This window comes from Watersipora subatra, chromosome 4 (assembly GCF_963576615.1).
Source record: "Watersipora subatra chromosome 4, tzWatSuba1.1, whole genome shotgun sequence".
Taxonomy (NCBI): domain Eukaryota; kingdom Metazoa; phylum Bryozoa; class Gymnolaemata; order Cheilostomatida; family Watersiporidae; genus Watersipora; species Watersipora subatra.
Window position 1 is genome coordinate 49004189 of NC_088711.1, and position 19069 is coordinate 49023257.

At 36.4% G+C, this 19069-nt stretch overlaps 1 protein-coding gene across 2 annotated transcripts in view; it reads left to right on the plus strand.

Annotated features, from left to right (window-relative positions):
* Positions 1-19069, plus strand: part of LOC137395236 (vitamin D3 receptor-like) — a 29750-nt gene that overhangs the window by 4872 nt on the left and 5809 nt on the right. The window contains exon 2 of one of the 2 annotated variants that reach the window (XM_068082087.1): positions 4162-4250. In XM_068082087.1, the coding sequence (XP_067938188.1) occupies positions 4232-4250 (19 nt within the window). In that variant the 5' untranslated portion in view covers positions 4162-4231. Of the gene's footprint in view, positions 1-4161; positions 4251-17876; positions 18319-19069 lie in introns of those variants that run through there. The other variant, XM_068082088.1, reaches the window with a different exon arrangement.

A 19069-nucleotide genomic window follows, 5' to 3' on the forward strand; every position in this document is an offset into this window, starting at 1 on the left:
TTGACGAGAACGGAGAGCACTGCTATGAGCACAGCTATGACCTCTGGTCTAGAACGGAGAGCACCGCTATGACTTCCGGTCTAGAACGGAAAGCACCGCTATGAGCACCGCTATGACCTCTGGTCTAGAACAGAGAGCACCGCTATGACCTCTGGTTTAGAATTGCTTATCGTTTTTAACAAATCGCCCTCGTTAATCGCCAACATGCAAATGTACATCGAAACGCTTATCGCATGGTAACTGAAAGTGCACACAATTCCAAATTTGCATCCGCGCAATGAAAACAGTGATGTACTCTTGTGTGCCCAATCAATTTTAAGATTACAGTAACTCTCTTAATATAATAAAGGTACTCTATTGTAATCTGATCGCCTCACATATGTGTCCCGCATATGCACAGAGAATCTGAAAGCACCTAATTGCAGGCAAATATTTATTGAAATAGAAAAAAATTAACAGACATTTCTGAGCTAGCAAAAATCATTATTTGTATGTAATTACATCACAGCTCGTCACTATTTAAAGGGAAGATTAAATGCTCATTGATTTACTGTTTTTTAACTACTTCTATCTTTGCACACACAGGTTGCGAAGCATCTCCATTGCCTGGGTACATTGGATGTAGCGATGTTGATTAAATTACCAGATGTTATCTTAATAGGTCTGTAAGACATGTTCAGGTTGATATAACTAAACTCATTATTTTTACAATTCTGTCTCCATTGGTTTAACAAAGCTCATATTCATTGCTAAATCGTATTACCGTGGAACCTCGGTTCTTGAACTTCGTTCCAGAAGGCCATTCGAAACAATTATTTCCATTATAATTTATGTATGTAAATTTTAATCCGTTCCAAGTCGAGAAAACAACTTGGGTAAAGTGGTTTTTAAACATTTTACATCATAAATTGTACTGCATACTATAAGTACAAACGGGTACATATAGATCGGATTTGGTTTTAATAAAATATTTTTTATGTATGATGGTAAAAAAGTAAAACAAAAAGTAAACATTTCGTATGTTTAGCTCTTAAAACTTCGAAAATATTAAAATTTAAGATACAATATCAAAAATTTCGGAAATTTATAATGAAAAAGCAAAAAATGAAACTGATCAGTTACATCAAAAATCATGTGAAAAAGAAAATATAAACAGCAATTGTGCATTTACTTCACATCTTTGAAAGAGGATCCTCCTCCCAAACAATTTAGGGTAACTCGACTGGAGGGGTTATCTCCCTAGCAAATCACTCCGTTAGAGGAGACGTCATCCCAGGTGGTACCTTCCTTTTTGTACAGAATTTATAAAGTGTAACTTGCTTCTCCCTTTTTTGAAAACCTTTGAGAGTGGCTCATAACAGCGTTGTTAAACATATATCATATACATATAAACATTCCATGCTGTTTCTGGAGCTGTTCCTAACGTTTAATTCCAATGCGCATGCTCCGGTTTGGTCGAGAACCGAATTTATGTTTGAGATTTGAGACAAACCAATCTCAATGTTTTTGGCCGAAAACTGAGTTGGTCAAGAACAGAAGCATTCAAAAACTGAGGTTCTACTGCACTAGCAAAAAAAATGATTGTTTACCATTTATTGTACCTCCAATGTAATTGCAATGCAAACTGGTCTACACAGTACCTTTTGTCCAAGTAAGCAACATATAATATAGTACTACTACTAATAGTCTTGAGTTACGCTACAACATCCTAGTATAGTAATTGTCACAGATCAATGTAATTTACCGTGTTAGTATGCAGAGCTCGGTCTAGATGATTTTTATTTGAAATTAAACCAGTTAATAGCTCAGTTGACTAAATTCAAATCATCCTGTACAAAGCAAATAATGTCTATCAAATTAATTCACCCATCTAATATGCACAATTCAGATACAAAATCTATAAACCTCAATGTTTGTCTGTCCGTGTGTCCGGTTATAGTGATAAATTTTTAAAGATAAAAAGTACACCACACACTGGATTTCAATTCCGAACCTTTAGTTCTGCAGACAGGCATTTATCCAATACATTATGCTGTCCAACTGGCTACTGTGGAATCAATTGGGCACATACTTATTATATACTTATTACACTGCAGCTAGCGTTATGCGTGAAGTCATACCAGAAGAAATGTGCTCCAACTTACATGACCAACAAGACTATTGTAATCAGTATAGATCTGTAGTTGGCTCTGCAGCCGGTACGGTTTGAATCACACAGAAATAGAGTAAGCATAAATGGTTCTGCAGCTGGTACAGTACAAAGAAAAAAAATAAAACACTTTCATTTATATGTTAAAGTGGTAAGCGTTGTATATGTTCAGTATAAATACATTTTTTGTGCTCAAACTTTTTTATTATCTGGGCAATGCCGGTCGTTTAACTGGTCACTAGCTATAGCTTTAAAAATATTTTACAAAACACTGAGTGCAAAAATATCCAAGAAGCAAATCAGATGTTTGCCAAGATAAATTAAGTCATTGTCAATTTCTTTGCCCAATCAGTTGAACAACGGTATTATAATAATCTTCAGAACATATATTTTTTGTGGTGTTATATACAGTCTCACACAATCTTTACTATTTTTTATTACATTACATCATATGTAGATACGAATTAAAATTAACAAAAATTCCCTATCATTACTGTGTGCCATTGTGGTACTGGATAACCTAAAAATATCATCGACTAAACATGGTCTCTATCATTACAAGTTCATATCAAAAATATCTGAACTACCTTCAACGGTTATTGCACTATGCAAAGCTACTTTGAGACATAAACATAACTTTGTATATCATAAACGTTGAATTTAACTTATATGAATTTAGTTTACTAAATGCATACTTAAACCTGTTTTAGTATGTATTTTACTAAACTTGAACTTTTTCACCATCTCCAATTTTATCACCAATCTGTTTCCGGTTTCCTTTTTACTATAACTTATAACAAATAACGCTGAACTGACAGAAAGTAAGCATCATATCTCTTTCGGGCGTTGTGAAAGGGATTTTGGCAAATAACATATACTGATATTTTCGTTATTTCAACAATTCAGCACACCGACAGCCAAATTGTAGTTTTGAGAAATTTTTTTGTTGATATTGTATGGCGACAAAAATGTTGTTTGGTGGGGTAAAAACATGTTTAACACTGAGACAAAAAAAACGTATAACAAACTAATCGTAACGCAGAGGTGAACTGTATTCGGATACCCACAGATTTGGGCACAGCTTCGTTAAAAAGAAACACCGGTAATAGCACAATAGGGAAAAGGTAGTACCGTAGGTCGGCAATAAAAGGTATTACTATTCTCCTGCAAGAAAAGTGATAGTCTATAAAAACAATCCTAGCATAAGCTTACACAACATATTGCGCTCATTCAACTGCCTTTTCATGAGCTCATAAGTTGTTTTTACTTTCTGTTTGTGATGAGGCAACAGCATTGTTATTTCAAGTATTTCATATTTTGAATCCCTAGCAATTAGATATTTTGAATCCCATTAATCTTTAGTGAATTAATGAAGGTGATACGTTAATATGAATAGTGTGTAACGATTAATTTATTAAAAGATTAATCTCATCTATGTAGTCTATAGGAACACTAGTATATAGAGATATACATCTTATATACATAGTCTATAGGGACACTAGTATATAGATAGATACATCTCTTACAAGTAGTCTATAGGGAACTCTAGTATATAGAGAGATACATCTCATATAAGCACTATAGGACACTAGTATATAGAGAGATACATCTCATATAAGCACTATAGGACACTAGTATATAGAGAGATACATCTTATATAAGCACTATAGGACACTAGTATATAGAGAGATACATCTCATATAAGCACTATAGGACACTAGTATATAGAGAGATACATCTCATATAAGCACTATAGGACACTAGTATATAGAGAGATACATCTCATATAAGCACTATAGGACACTAGTATATAGAGAGATACATCTTATATAATTTAAGTCTCTTTATAGATATATTTAGGTAGTCTGTGGATTTGTATTGTAGGACTGTATTTCAAGCTTAGATGGTCAGATATGTACACGTAAAGTATGCCATTTATCGAAAGATGAATGTGATAAGGATTTCTTCGTGCTTTCATATCTTCATTCTCATTTTTTCTATTCTACTCGCAGTGAAAAAAAGGAAGGAGCAGCACTTAGTGGCAGAAGGGAGTTGCTGAGAGGCTGGATATAACCAAAGGAGATGGATCTGAATTCAGCAGGTAATATGGAATCAAATGCCGTATCTTCCTGTTCCCTGGTAACACGACATTTGGCTCTATAAGAATAAAACACAACTGGATGCAACAATTGTCTTTTTCTGACAAAATAACAGAGGTTTATTACTAGTCCACATGAGTCAAATGTGAGTCATGTATGTTATACATTTACATAATGAATATTCATTCTAACCTGTTATTTTGTGAGTCAACCGATACACTGAACTATGAATAGCATCAGCATAGCCAGTTGTAGCAAACTAGATAGATAAAGTGGTCAACAATCTACAGCTAGTTGGAGCTAAGGCTAAGGTCTAGAGGCGATTTTAGCATTGATATGTATCTTTCAACTAGGCCTTGCTTAACAATTCTAGATTATGCTTGTGACATCATCTGCTTAATGATTGGTCAGACATGAGATGGACAATACTGTATCTAAAAATTGAAGGGTCTTTCATATTTCCCATTTTTTAAAAGTTAGCGTAAAACTGGTCCGTCGTCGGCTTTAAACCGCTGAGGCTTAAATGTATAGAAAACTTGGAGATTACCTCTATGCCAGACTTTCAAGCATACACGACTTACATGGTAATTACTCTGATCAATTAGAGAATGGGACGTGGACGAATCCAGTAAAAACATTTTTTAGCTTTCAACAAACATGCCCATTAATTGGCAAGCATGGCGTTATATTTTAACTTCTCATCATTAAGCATTCATCATGATACTAGGATTTCAATGGTGCATTGTCGGGCCCGTGCATATCCACTATGTAGGTTTTGACGCATGCATATCATCGTTTCTGCTCAACATCTCAAACATTACCGTGGTTCTTCTTCAATTGAGGGAGGGATACGCAGTTAAAACTCGAATGCAATATGTTATCCCCATACTCTGAGGGAATCCTAAGGCACCTTAATGTTCCTCTTAAAATCATCCCTTATTGTAACGTTTTAAAGGTCATAGTTTTCATTTGTATCTATATACTAGCCAAATGCCCGCTAATTGAATAATTACCTTACTTACCTAAGTATGTACGTAACTTACCGGAAAGCTAGATCTTTAATAAAATCTTTACTAAAACAATACTCAGGTTTTGGGCCAGTTTAACAATTGTTACGCGTAACACTCAACAGTGCTAGTTGTTAACCCAAAGCAAGCGGTTCAAGCGCGAGTATTTTAACCAATGTACTTATTGTTTGCCCAATTAATCTGTTGGGTCTCGTATAGCTCAATGGTTAAGTTCGCCACTGCTAGATCTTAAGGTCCCGAGATGAAATACAGTGCCGTGAGGGTTTTCCATTGCTAGATTTTAATGGACTATAATTGGACACAGGGTTTAACAAAAAGACAAACTCTGAGATTTATATATACAGTGAAACTCGGATAAATCGCCCTCGGATATATCGAACACATGGTTAACTCAAATGGATTTGCTTGGTCCGTTCCCACGCAATGATAAATGACTTTAGATAACTCGACCGAAACTCCGTTAACTCAAACAGTTTTCTGCCAAACGGCTACCGAGACGGTTGTTACTATCGCTTTAGAATATCACTCTATTCCAAGCCATAGAGATAAACATCGACTTTTAGTAGTTCTTAGGCCTCGTTATTACCAACATCGGCAATTATTTTCATTAACGACTTTTCTAAAGGTTTGCAAAAATCAAATTTTACCAAACATCCACCTAGCGATAAGCCCTCCGAAAGCAAGAAAAGCGAGGTAAAATTTGGATAACTTTAACGTAATACCGGCAAAATTGATAATGGGTTTTTAATAGTAAAGCAGTTTTGTAATTACTGACTTACTGCAAAATTGATCTTGGTTAAAATGCTCGGTAGAAAAATACATATGTATTTTTTCTGAGCGTTTTAACCGCGATCAAGTTTTGCCAATTTTAATCTGAGAACATCTTGGCAGTCACATCACCTAAAGCAACAAACAAACCTCAAGTGATAGAAAAATATCTATACTTTCTGATTAAAAATATTTAAAACTTCACACGAGAGACTCTTTAACTTGCAACAAGCAATCTATGCTTTTGATTGATATATAGTTTGTATATGTACATGTATCTACTGATAAATACGTGCACTTATGACTGTCCTGATAACTTGAACGCTCTAATAACTCGAACACTTTTGCTCGGTCCCTTGAAGTTTGAGTTATCCGAGTTTCACTGTATATAAAGATTTTGTAGTAGTTTTCGTGTTAGGCTGTTGTTTGCATTATCAGGATTGTGATATTATTTTACCTATTTGTACTGTAGAATTGTTGTAAGTCTGAATGTATTACTTTAAAAATTGAGCCAATAGCAGTTTTTAATCACCTGCTCCTTTTATAAATTGAAGAGATGGGCTACACCGGCCGAGGTACTAAGGCGTAGATGTTTAAAAACAGGCATCTGTACGATAGGCTTCAACAAAACTGAGAATGTTTTTCGATGCTGTTTTTATGTTTTATACACAGTTTATATTTTCATTGAAGCTCATTTCAAATGTATATTGGTAAATGAGGTTAGGCCTACACATTCAAGGCTACTTCAAATCATTTAAATTTTCTTCATGCAAGAGATTTCAGTTTTGAATTCATACAAAACCAGCCTTATTACTGTCTTATTATTACTGTCTCGCATCTCTCACTGCGTTTCGACAACACGGTTAATCCGCAAGACATCATGGTTAATCCGCAAGACATCACGGTTAATCCGCAATACAACATGGTTAATCCGCAAGACATCACGGTTAATCCGCAAGACAACACGGTTAATCCGCAAGACAGCACGGTTAATCCGCAAGACAGCACGGTTAATCCGCAAGACAACACGGTTAATCCGCAAGACAACATGATTAATCCGCAAGACAACACGGTTAATCCGCAAAACATCACGGTTAATCCGCAAGACAACACGGTTAATCCGCAAGACAACACGGTTAATCCGCAAGACAGCACGGTTAATCCGCAAGACAACACGGTTAATCCGCAAGACAACACGGTTAATCCGCAAAACAGAAATAACAAAAATCTGCAAGCCTAGCAAGTTTTATTAATCGCAAATTTTTATTAAATGATTCATGTTTGTGAATGATGGTCAAGAGAATGTGGCGCAAGCAATTCCATTTTAAATATTTTTTTATTCCAGTCGTTCGTATGTCAAAAGTGTGTTTCTAAGCAAGACAGAAATGCGCTGCTATGGCCTCTGACCTCTATAACCTCTGGTGTAGAACTCTTTATTTTTTTAATAAAGCGCCAGAGTTAATCTGCGGCTTGCGGTGTCCATTAAAACACTCATTGCATGGTAACTTGACATGTGCCTACAACTCCGAATCCACATTAGCATACAATGGAAACAGTGTATCAAAGTGTAGTTGTTGTTCACTCTGATGCTAGCATATTAATAGTATGTTAACAGCTGGTTAACGATGTGTTAATGGCTTGTTGTTAGTTTATACTGAATAGCAGTTTGCATTTTGTAGTATTGTTTCCTCTAATAGGTCATTGCGAGTGAAAAGAAGTTGAACAGGCTGGCCTGCTCAGGTCAAGGTCAGAGTCTCGGTATTATAAGTGTTATAGCATATTTGTACCCTACTCTGTTGGCCGTCTATCTGTGTTATCTTAGGCTATTCACGTTATTAGTATGGCAAAGTATTCTCTTATTTGACTGGCTGATTTGCTAACTTGATGGAATTGATGAGACAACTCCTTAGTTATTTGATACTTTTATAACTAAAAATAAACTAGTAAATTTGCTGTTGGGAAGAATATTTTACTCCATCGTTTAATTCAAAGCTGCTGCCATTAACTTGCCCAGTCATCAGTGCTGCCAGCTGTCGGATATCTAGAGCTGCTTGTAATCGTTTCTCCCTTCTGTCATCTGACTAGCCTTTTAGTCGACTAACCACAACGTGTAGCTCCCTTTGTTTATGCTCCCAGTTCGGACCTCGGGTACTTTCTTAAAATGTCATTAGGCATATCTGTGGTCACTCACCCCTGTGCTCTTGCCTCTCTTGTTCCTCCTTACTCCTACCCATGATGCGGTGCTTACCCAAGATGCCGTGCGGTTATTGCAGGCTGATGTAATACACTTACTCTCTTACTAATAAATTTTTTTCACGTTTTTGCTGGAAATGCATTCTTACTAGTTTTTACATGTTTCCTTCCTCCTTTTGCTTGCCAAATTATAACATAATGGCTGATAGTAATTTAGCGAATATTGTTGGTAAATATCTCTATTTATGTTGCGAGTCGTATGTGACTAATGTATCGCAAATGTACCATGGTTGGTCAATTGAGGAAAAGTGCAAATTTTATTTTTCCATTGTTAAAGCACATAAATTACATAATTTTTTTATTATATATTTCAATACATCAGAGTCTTGGCTTTCGAGTGAGCCTATATTCAATACACAAAGGATAATAAAACTGAAAAACAGGGTGTCAAAAGTACGTCCTGCAAAAAAAACACTTGGTTCAGGTACTCAAAATGTGACGTCATAATTCTCATTTAGCCTTAGGTCGTCGATCCCTTTTGCTGCCATTGAGGCTGCGTTTTTCTGTGACAATCGGTGCTATTAAACCCAGAGAGCGCTAATAATAAACTATGATTCTAGATAATCAACAATGCCCGCGATCGTGCTAATGCCCGACCAATACAAACACATGTTCTGGGTTAATTAATTATGCTTCAATAAATGTACTGTCGTTGATAAAGGTAACGAAATCACATCGATTAAATTATGACCTGCGGTTGGGTTGCCTGGCCCTAGGACTAAATGTCAATTGCACTTTCGCGAGATCACGCAATGCTTGAAATTAATTAGTCTCAGTCGTCACCCTCAACATCACATTGAAAATAAAGAGCTAGTGCATAATATCATTGAGAAAATATAGTATGGTTTTTGGAGTCTGAGGTACTTATCATAGAAAAAATATGTACATGGAGAACTAATGACACTGAATCCTTCGTCATCTTCATTCGTTCTCTGGAGTTGTCCTACCTTGGCCTGCCACTAGCGTCATTATCGTAGTTGATAAATAAGCGGTAAGAGCACACAACAACGAATATGAGAATTGTGACGTCACAATTTTCGAGACTGCCAGTAAACATTTTCGCGGTAGAGCTCTGGAGAAATCCTATAAACACCAACCGATGTCTGTCTCACCATGGCAAACAATAGCTCATTCGAAAGCCAAGACTCTGATGTATTGAAATATACAATAAAAAACTTATGTAATTTATGTGCTTTAATGGTTATTTGTCTACGCATTATTTTACTGGTTTTATTCGTCATGTTTGCCTACATAGCACTAAACAAGTTACATTTTCTATCCGGCAAATGGTCAAAAAAAGACCCGATTATCTCTCCTTGACTATATATCATTTTACTATAACTTGTGTCAACATCAGATTTTAGTAAGTGAATCTGGTTCATATCACAAATATCTATAAACAAGTCTTTTAGCCTTTAGCTATCATAATTAATAATATTGTTGGTGTAACTGTAAAATCATACTGACTTAATATTACTTTTACCTAAAAATATTCTAAAATGGCGTTAAATTCTAGCCAGTCTTTTGACATCACAATAATTTCCAATGCACAACATCCAAGATTTGTTGAAAAATTACAGTTTTGTTCATAATAGTAAAACAAGATCAAAATGAAAACTGAAACGTACAAACAATAAAGAATATATATTAAATTTAAACTACATCTGATATCCATCAATTTTTTTGACGTCATTAAGTTGTTTGCATATTTGCTCGTTCACGAAAAGGCCGCCATATTTGTAGAAAACGATCATTTTTCTTTTATTTACTGGTACTTTTTGGTGTTGTTTTAATACTATGAAAGTTGAAACTCTTTCTACTTGAAACTTCTTTTCACTGATTAATAATTCAGTTTTTATAGATGATTTAGTTTTACATACTTTTATTTATTTCTTAATACATGTGCTTTAATGTTATATGTAAATACTGTAAATATTTATTGTTTATTATTTGGATATTTGAAATGAGTTAAGCAAAAATACAATGTATCCTTAGAATATTTGAATAAATAACAGAATATATTAACTTGGAAAAGTCGGGGTTTGGCTGTATCCCTTACCATGAAGTCAAACTATTCTTCTAAGCAGTCCGTGTAAATCTTAGAGCTGGTTACGAAAAGTTCTAATAATTGTAAATAAGAAAGTAGAAAAAATATAAATAACTTTTGATTTTATATAAAAAAATTGGTTCAAACAAATAGTCATTATGATGAATTTTATCGAATCTGTCGCTGAACTTGATGTTTGAGGTAAATATTATTGCTAGGTTTGATATTAGAAAAGAACACTCTGTATATGTGTATGTGGACATAACTTCTGGCAATTATGCTGACATCTATGCACTTCTCATAGATGTCAGCATCATTTGAGCAGCTTTGCAACCAGGTTTCACTCAATGCCTTCCTTACTAAGAGAGTTACTGGTAACTTGCCCATCTCAGACCAGCTGAAATTAAACAACTCAAAGTAGATCAAAAGCTACCATCTAGTTGGAAATGCTGCCGGGTTTGATCCATGGCTAGAAGTCGTTCACTCATGGTTTAAATTGCCTGTGAGCTAGGAGATGGGACTACTTTGGATCTGGAAGACATTTTTATTTTTAGTGGTAGGCAATTCTCTATATTGGGACAGATAACAAATGTTCAATAGCTCTTTTAAGGCCTCTTCACACTTGCTGAACGTCGAGTTGATCTTTGCATGTTATGTTTAGCAGGTTTTAAGGCGAATGGCAGAAATTTCCATCATATAAAAGACTACAGAAAGGCATCGTTAGGTTGTGTAAAGTCAGCGGAAGACTGGCAGCTGAAAGGTCTCACTATTTATGAGGGAACAGACAGTAACCTTTTCAAATGGCTTCTGAGGGATAGATAATGACTCATTGATTTGCTTGAAATGATTTATTCGACTCTTCCTCTTGATTTATCTCCTCGATTCTGTTCGCTCCATCAATTTTACTTGCGGCTTATAATACATAGCTGATAGCTGCGAGTGACACCCATAGTCTTGGACCACCAGTTGCTTATACCACTCATGCATGCTGATGGTGCTGATGCCAGATAAGGTCTATTTAGCTTGCCAGCAGTGACATCTGAGATAGCAATAAAAACACTTGCTTTTATACCGTGCTTTCAAATCCACTACGCATACATCCTAGGGGTTCGCATAACAAAACAGAAAAATATATTTATCGATGAACAGAGTAAGCCTTAAGTTCCTATCAGTATCTGTAAACTTGGAGTTATCCTCTACCCACCAGTTTCAGCGGGATTTGACCGCCACTATCGCTGAATAAGTATTTTTTTATAAAACAAGCGTTCCGTTTTTTTACCCTACAAATATTAAACTTATGAAATCTCAGGCTGCAGTTTTTAATGATACATTGTCGTACATAATGTCACTGTCCCTTCCTGACACGATTATAATGTACCCTGGTGTGCCTCAGTCAAGGCCAAAACCATACTGTACATCTCCTACGATTGTGAAGGGTGTGCGATTTGATTCTGAATGCCACATCTGCACTTCAATCACTTTGGAGCGCCAAGGTAGCCATACGCTATGGTCTCATCAATCTTTGCATGGCTCATGTTCACATTCAAGTAAGAGCTCTCTCTGAAGCTGTATGGTTTTAATTTCATAGCAATTCGTTTAGGAATGCATTGCACAGGAAGTAGAATCAACTCAGCTGGCTATGAATTGATGATCTATTGGCCTTCATATGACCTGCACAGCGCTGCGGCAGCTCTCTATAGAGTTCTCCAAGCTTTCATGAATTTGTTATGGATGATGTAGGTAGCTATCATGCATTATTACAACTACCTAGTTGATATACGTACCGATAAAAAAATTTATAAGGTGTAACACTGCTAAAACTGAAAATATTAAATTTTCTTCATTTCCGATCTCGCTTATGCGCAGCCGGTTCTTGAGGTTCACAAAATGAACTTTTCAAATTAACTTTACCTCTCACTAAACGCCAAAGTAGTAACTGGTAGCGGCTATGACGGAACTCTGTCAAGGTCACCGGTATGGATTGCCGAGTTCTTAAATCATGCGTTTTATTTTATTACTTGAAATTTGACCGTAATTCATCCGCCATGTTTATGGCTTCGTGATAATATGACTACATTTCTGTAACCGCTAGATCAATATTTTAAGGCTGACCATTGTCTATGAAAAATATTTTATTGATGAGATCGACTCTCACGCTTGCTGTATATTTATTACAAGAATTGTGTCGATCTAATTATTAGCAATCATTGCTGCCGTGTCATCAATTTACGACTTTACTTTTATCATATTTTTAATGTCTTTAAATATTTGCTGTTTAAAATACTCAAATTGTACATCTAATCTGCCTGACCATCCATTACATTCCTACTTTCCCAGAAAAACCGCTACCCCTTATACCAAACACCAATACCTAGCCAATTTATATTATAGACCAGCGTTATACAAAAAGAGCTTTTTCTCTCATTACACATAATTTAATTTACTTAAAATATTTTTTGTTTTTGTCTCATGGTCTAATTTACTCTAAATGGCATTAACCAGTATAAACGAAGCTAAAAGTTAACATCTATCTTTCTATAATAAGCTGCCAAATGTCTTCTTTGGATTACCTTGATTTACTTATTTCCCAACACGCGATGTAAAGTATAGTACTATGTAAAATGTTTAACTAAGACTGAAGTAATTTCTAGCATGCATTGCTCCAAATATCTCGAAAAATTTCACTTTAGTAAGAAAAGGTGCAGAGGCTGGTTAAAATCTTTACTAAATTGAGAGCTGTGCCTGTCTGAAGCCACGGTTTGAGGTGGTGAAAAAATATTACATCAAAAGGGATTTGAACTCGCAGCATTTAACCCATTAGCCCAGCGCGGTAACATTGGCACAAGTCGGCCGCATTTGACATTTCTGGCTAATTTTGCAGGTGCATATTCTTTGCGCTTTATTGGTAGACCTGACTATTTCTCACAGTATCTGAGATTGCCAGGCTGTTGGATATTAAATGCTGCTGAGTCCAAAACTAAAAAAATTAATCAGTTATGTTAGTTTAAAATTCACTTTTGAACTTATGAATTGCTAAGCCTAAACTTCTGTTGGCGCGTTTCCAAGGTAAAGTTGGGACACAAATATTTTGTTATCGATTATGAGCTGAAATACCTGTCATAGCCTGGTTGAGTTCTGTCTTCAACTTATTCTTGCCAACTGCCTATCTTCCCTACAATCTCATACGGTTTGTCCATGTTATACACGTATGTACCCAGCATAATTACAGAAGTCATATTACAGGACTAAATTTTATCTTGGTAGATCTCTAAATAGCCTCTTAAATCATAGCATGTCTCAGAAAGCTTGATGAGTTCCACACAGATAAGGAACATAAAGTATAGTAGTTGATAGCAACAACTAGCCAAGGCTAATGGTAGCAAATTAAAAGAATACAAAGGTTTTTAGGTCGATCTATATCTGGTGGGAATGGTTATTGCGCGCTGGGTTGAAATTTCTATGCCATAAATTAAAAATGGAATCAAAAGTTGTAATAAAGGAGGAATAAATATATTATGTGTAACTTGTCTGTCTGTTCAATTTTGTTATAGAGGCTAAAATAATCAATAGCACTGGCGAGGAACAGCCTGAGTTGATGAGCTCCTGATGTATTGAGTACATTGATAAGGGGAGAACAGAATATGAATCACAAAGTTAGAATTTTAATTGTTTTATTAAAACGGTACGACTGGCAGTAACACTACAGCGAAAAAGACTAACAATTTAATTGATATTTTTTACAAACATCAAATCTCGCTATTGTTTGGGCATCGCTTAAAACCAGTTGTTTTGTAAATCAGCGAAAGTTGTTGTTTGAATCTGTTACCAAGTAGATTCGTATGGATTCAAGATGGTGGCTAATAGGGACTATTATTTACAAGATATATTTTATTTGATATCATAACTTTACAAAAAATACTATTTGTAAACATTGAAGAGGTCAAATATTCAAATTCAGAAAAAATTATATATGTATTATATTTTATATTATATATAATTATATTACATATATTATATATAGATTATTTTACAAGCATATTTAGCCTCTTACATTAGTTTCATAACATGAATCTCTACTTATCAGTCGTTCTATTAATAGATCTATCAAACTGTCCGCAGGAGGCAGCTGCTATGCTGTGCAGAACTGTAAGCTGGTGGTATAATTCCGCCTGTTTTTGCCATCTCATTTCTACACGCAAATCATAGTATTAAAGATAACTTCTATTTTTAACATACATGTGCAGTGAGTTGGCAGTGAGGGAGTCAAAGTTTGGTACACCAACTCTAACCGCTATCTTTCAAAACTTTTTTATTCTTCACCAAACTTTTTTTATTTCTATTATGGATTTGCTATACCATCTCCTACCGCAGTCTCCTGGTTTGCTCTGTGGTTTCTGGTTTACCAGCTACTCAGCCATCCACTTTCCAATCTATTTTATTACAGTCTAACCTAAGCTCTACAGCTGGGACTCCGCTGTGAAACGTGGAAGTGGCTCCGGTCACTAATCCTGTGTTTAGGAATATCTCGGCGGTCATGATCGGTATTTGCTTTTTACTCACCTAAGCTGGAATTCATATGCGGTCTAAACGCAACAAAATATAGACATTGATAGTAATTCCATACTGGCGATATATTTATTAACTATTTGTCAATTGCCTTCATTTCCAGGTCAATGACTTTTTCATACAAATGCGGTAGCTCTGTCAGAATTCAAATAGTATCGAAGGTATAAACACAAATCGGATGTTTGTGGGTCATGCGACGCCGGGATTAGCACGACACACTCACTGGCTTCTTGTTAATCTAAACCTAGATTAACAAGATTAATCTAAACAAAGATTAAAGATAAACTTACACAAAACTTTAGTAGGTTTTATCAAGAAGTATCAGTATTTTTCTATCACTTGCGACTGTTTTTGATGTTTGAGGTGGTTGGACTGCCATAATGTTTGAAGATTAAAATTGACCGAAGTTGGTCGCTCAGATCAAGTGAAAGTGCGATTATGACGCATATAGTTGCATCGAGACCAACAGAGTAGAAACGTGCAACTCTGCAACTTGGACGCAATGGAATATTAACTCGCTATCAACATTAGCAACTAGTGATATTATTTCGCACGTACTTTTCTTCAGAATGTGTTAACCGCGATCGAGTTTTGTCGATTTTAATCTTGAAACATCCTGGCGGTCAGATCACCTCAAACATTGAAAAACAATCGCAAATAATAGAAAAACGTCGATACTTTCTGGTAGGATCTACTCAAACCTTGTGCAAGTTTAAAAAAAGTTATCGACTATTCTTTTAAAGTTCGTCGATAAAATTTTCGGCAAACTGTTTATTTGTTTTATTGTTTATAACAAACCATTCAAAAAGTTAAACATAATTGGTTTTTAAATACATTTTCAAAGAAATTTATGTCAGGAAATTTGTCATCACGATGAAATCCCAACTATTTTTCAGTCTACATACAAGTGGTTTAACTTGTTATAGTGTTGACCCTCTCTAACCTAGTATTTATTTAATATTCAATGAAAATATTCTCTTATAATTCTCTTTTAGATTTTGTTAAGTCTTTCGGGCCAGCCTAAAGTAGGTATTAGTCTTTACATTGTTGAGCCGCTATCTACTGGACGTGTCTGATATTTTCTTGATAGTTTGTGTTGATTCAATTGGTCGCCTCTCTGTCCTCGCCTCATTACCTCAATTCCTTAATCAGCTTTTCTCAGCTCTTCAAGTGGTCCTTGACAGTTTTATTTCTTTTTATTAATAATGGTTGTTCTGAATCCTCCGTCTCTCATGCTAAGGACCTCGCTATTCTTGTCCTTCCGCAGCTGCATGTCCTTTGCAAGGGAAACACGCCAGAAAAAGCTATTTCTATCAAAACTTAGAAAAGTCTTATAGGCTCTATGACCCCAACATTCTACATCCGCCATCATATGTTTCAGTTTATGAACATTTGGTTACTACAACCTTCAGTTCACTATCCAGACTCCACAATACTATTAGATTACTAACTTTCAGAACAAGTTTCTATAACTCACTCAGTAATTCCTCATTTCTGTCTTTTTATTTTTTTGTTTTTTCCTTTTAGCATGCAATGAAAACATCATTTTGTTGACGATTTCCAAAGCCAATAAAAGGTTATACATACAAACAATGACTCACCATCACTCTTCGTGGGTGAGACAGTTGGTATGAGAGGAAGTAATTTTTGTTATGATCTGTCTAGTGTCATCATATCCTGTCAACACAGGTAATTGGTTGAAGAGTCAGTTATGGCATTAAAGGCAGCGCTCGCTCTCTCGCTGAAAGGATAAACAGTGAGGACTATTGCTTATAATCGGCAACTGGCATAATGGTAATTTGTTGCACGCTTTCACAATCTGTTAACTTGTGTGCCAACTTTGAGTTCCTTATTACCTCATGCCTAAGCGGGTGAACCTATGGCTTGAAAGATCAGCAACCTCTTTGAGGCACTTTCGCTGCCTGCCAGGGTGTTAGCATGTGCCCTTCATGAGGAACACTGATGATTGATCCCTCATTGTATTCTTAATTGCGCCTCTTCTAGGCAGCGCTGAGCCGTAGTAGTACAACATCTATAATTAATCTATTCATTGTTTGTAAAAAAACACAAAAAATGTTTTGATATCCTATTGGCCAGAAGAATTATTGAACCTGTTAAGTCTTGCTAAAAATGTTCCATCAAAGTGCCTGCCCAGTTGGCCATCTTCTGAATCATCAAAGGTTGTGCAATTGATAAGACGGGTAGATACATATGCGTAAGAGAGACTACGCTCATATACCTTGGCGTGCTGACTAACCATGCATCGCTGTAAATACCTGCGGCAGCGCTTCTTTCTATGAGAATGTAGCTAGTCCACAGAGGCTACTTGTACATCGTCACAAAGACTCGGTCTGTTTAATGCCTCTATTTTTGATTTTCGATTATTTTGCGTCGATTGTTTCATTAAATTTTACTTGATGGGAATTGAAAAAGAGTACATGATTGAATTTGTTAGACCACATCGAGTTTCACACAATATCTGTTCTATTGTCAGATTGACGAAAGCTCGACAGCGTTAAACAATGCCGGTTCCTCCCACGGGATTTGAGGACTTTTTGAATTGAAGTGTAGTTGTTGAAGACTTATTGATTCCGCTAACAAACCGTGTGGGATTGAACTAATGAGGTTTTACCAGTAGAAAGTTAAAACATTGTAAATATTGCATGAAGCGTGTAAAGATGCCTTTCTACACCTGGCTAGCTTATTCTCACCGGGATCCTAGCGCCCTTGTTGTTTTTTCTAAGGAAAGGTTGATTATCTGGGTGATTCATCGATACCTGGCATAGATATAAGATAGGGGGCATATCTATGGCATCTCGTATCACTCTATTGTAACTCGATGAGATCGATATGCTGATAAGAATTTAGCTGGTATCCATCATCAGCCACTTGGCAAATGTAGGCGATGGTTTGACTGAATTCAATCACTCGCCTTTCATCACGAAGCCTCTTTCTCTATTAGAATAGTGTTTGATCTTTGACTCTACAGTGAAATGCAATGCCTCGGTGTATGCATTGTGCCCCTTTGTATTGCTGCATTGTTGTCATTATTTAGCTATCATATGAGTCGAGCTGCGGCTAGGGGTCATTCGGTGCAGGTCACTCGGTGCGCTATCACGCTCTTGTAATATCAGAGCCACTTGAACGCGCGAGTCTACGCTGTTCAGCTACTCAACCGAAACCATTTCTAGCCGCGAAGTGAATCTACCTGGCTCGCATTTACTGACCACTGCTACCTGTTTCTGGATACCGCTATTTGATTTAGTTTCTTTATTTGGGAACTCTACTAATCGAAACTGGATGACTACAGAGAAAGTGTTGTGACGAGTGTTGGAGGGTTTGCTCCATCCTCGTTACACCAGAATGCCTACGTGCCTCGGCATCGGCACCACGGTGACGAAATGATGGGTAAGATTCTACTGTTTCTGATTGGTTAAGAATTAGACTGACTTCAGCTGCAAGCTCTTCTCTCTTGTTTGACGGCCGATGTAGTTAGTGATTTTTCAACATGCGAGGAGTGCCATGTATGAGCTGAAACTAATGAGTCCTGGACATCATACACTGTGCGTTTATAAAACGTCAGTTGCCATTTTAGTTAGAGGCAAGTCTGTTGCAAAACTTTTTTGGTGCATGTTTCTTCTGGGAATATGACTGCAGCCATTATAGTCAGGAGTGCATACGCATTAGTGCCAGCGCCTTTTGGTCGAGGGGTAGCAAGGGTTTATCTCGGCTAAGACAGAAGTGGAGTCACCTAGTCTGAGAGTGGCTCCTCGAGTGTACGATAAGGGCCATGGCACGCTCGGTTCAATTACTGAGTATTTATCAGCTATGCAATCCAGCTCCCTGTATATGCGAACTACAGAGAGCCCATACACACTCTTTCATAAGCCCTCTCCTGCTCTGTTTACCTAGTCATGTTGTTTCGCACTGGTTGACCCTTGCCATGTGACCCCTCACCTTTGCGCAGAATTAAAGCTCAATGGAGACAGCAGGCTATTTGGAGAAAAAATTTACCTATTCTCAGTGCATTGATTGCATCAGTTTGAGTCGATTCATTTCTTTTTGTTTTGCATTTCGTTGTCGACTCGTTAATTGAGATATACAAAGGCATTCATGTCAGCTATTGTCTATTTATCGTTCCTTTATTCCCTTTCGCATT